General features: G+C 71.0%; 1 protein-coding gene across 1 annotated transcript in view; it reads left to right on the top strand.

Annotated features, from left to right (window-relative positions):
* TESK1 (testis-specific kinase 1) overlaps positions 1 to 1,075 on the top strand; it is a 46,104-nt gene extending 45,029 nt beyond the window's left edge. Inside the window, exon 10 of the mRNA XM_015405534.1 lies at positions 147 to 1,075. Within this exon, the coding sequence (XP_015261020.1) occupies positions 147 to 1,075 (929 nt within the window). The remainder of the gene's footprint in view (positions 1 to 146) is intronic.
* The last annotated feature ends 262 nt before the right edge of the window (positions 1,076 to 1,337 follow it).

Here is a 1,337-nt window from a genome sequence, read left to right as displayed (position 1 = left end):
CTTTAGGGGGGGGACTTCCCCGCCCCCCCCCCCCCGGTCTCCTTTGGACCTGCGTGGGCAGGGCGTGGCCGCGGCTGGTCTTGCCGGCTTTAGCCTCTGCACGGTCTGGTTCTGCCCGAGCCCCTCACCTCCGTCTCTGTTCCCAGGCCAAGCGGCAGCCAAGGAGCCGGCGACCCCCCAGCCTCCGTCCGGCCTGCCCGCCCAGCAGCTCCTGCCCCCGGACCAGCGCCTCTCCCGCAGCCAGTCGGACATGTTCCCGCCCGGGTCGCCCCACTTGCCCCGTGCCCAGGACACTCCGCAGCGGGTCAACCCCTTCTCCCACCGCCAGGACCTCCAGGGGGGCCGGATCAAGCTCTTTGACACGCCCAGCAAGTCTTTGATCTCCTTGACCTTCGACCTCCCGCCTCCCTCGCCTTTCCCGCTGGGCACGCCCATCACGCCGGAGCCCGCGGTGGAGGTGCAGTGTGACTTCTCGGAGCCCGTCTCCCACGGGCGCAAGTGCCGCTCGCTGCCCTCCTCCCCGGAGCTACCTCGGCGAGGGCAGGTACAGCCCCGCAGGAACTGCCTCCTGGCCCTCGACTGCAGCAGCCTCCAGCCCGCCCCCTCCCTGCCGCATGAGCGCACGGACTGCAGCCCGGACAGCCCCGCCCCCCCGCCGGCCACCCCCGCCGCCAACGGCAACTTCATCAGTACGGCCGTGTCTGGGGTCCAGCCGTGGCCCCCCAACGGGCTCCTCCTGAACAATAACAGCAAGCCCCACGGCTGGGGCGGGGGGCTCTCGGAGCTGAGCGTCCCCCCCACCGTGGACGGGGTGCCGGCGGAGCACGCGGGGGCGGCGCTGGCCCTGAGCGGCGCTGGCGTGGCGGAGCAGGAGGAGGTGCTGGCCTGCCCGGCCTGCTGCCTCGGCCCCTTCAGCTTCAGCTTTGCCTCCGTCTGCCGCCGGCCGGCCGCCAGCACCCCCCGCTACCAGAACCTGGGCTGCGAGGCCAAGAGCCTGCTGTGCCCGGACTGGCACCCACAGCAGCACAAGAGCCCTGGGCTGGGGTGGCCAGAGCCCAGCTTGAAATTGCCTTAAGCCCAGTCCTACTGGCGGCTCAAGGGAGAGGGCTGCAGAATCACCCTGTGGGGCAGAAGGGGGCAGTGAGCCTCTGCTGGACCCACTCTGGCAGCCTCAGGGAGGCAGCGGCAGCATGTCCCAAGAGGTCAGCTCTCACTGCAGCAGCGCTCAGCCTGTTCTGGGTTTTTGCCGGAGGGCCAGGGGAGAGAGGACTGCAGAATCACACACACCCCGGGGGGGGGGGGCAGAAGGAGGCACCGAGCCTCTGCTGGACCCCCGA

Source organism: Gekko japonicus, unplaced genomic scaffold (assembly GCF_001447785.1).
Source record: "Gekko japonicus isolate JY-2015 unplaced genomic scaffold, Gekko_japonicus_V1.1 scaffold2624, whole genome shotgun sequence".
NCBI lineage: Eukaryota > Metazoa > Chordata > Lepidosauria > Squamata > Gekkonidae > Gekko > Gekko japonicus.
Note: the sequence above shows the minus strand (reverse complement) of the source record. Positions and strands in the feature narration are given on the sequence as shown.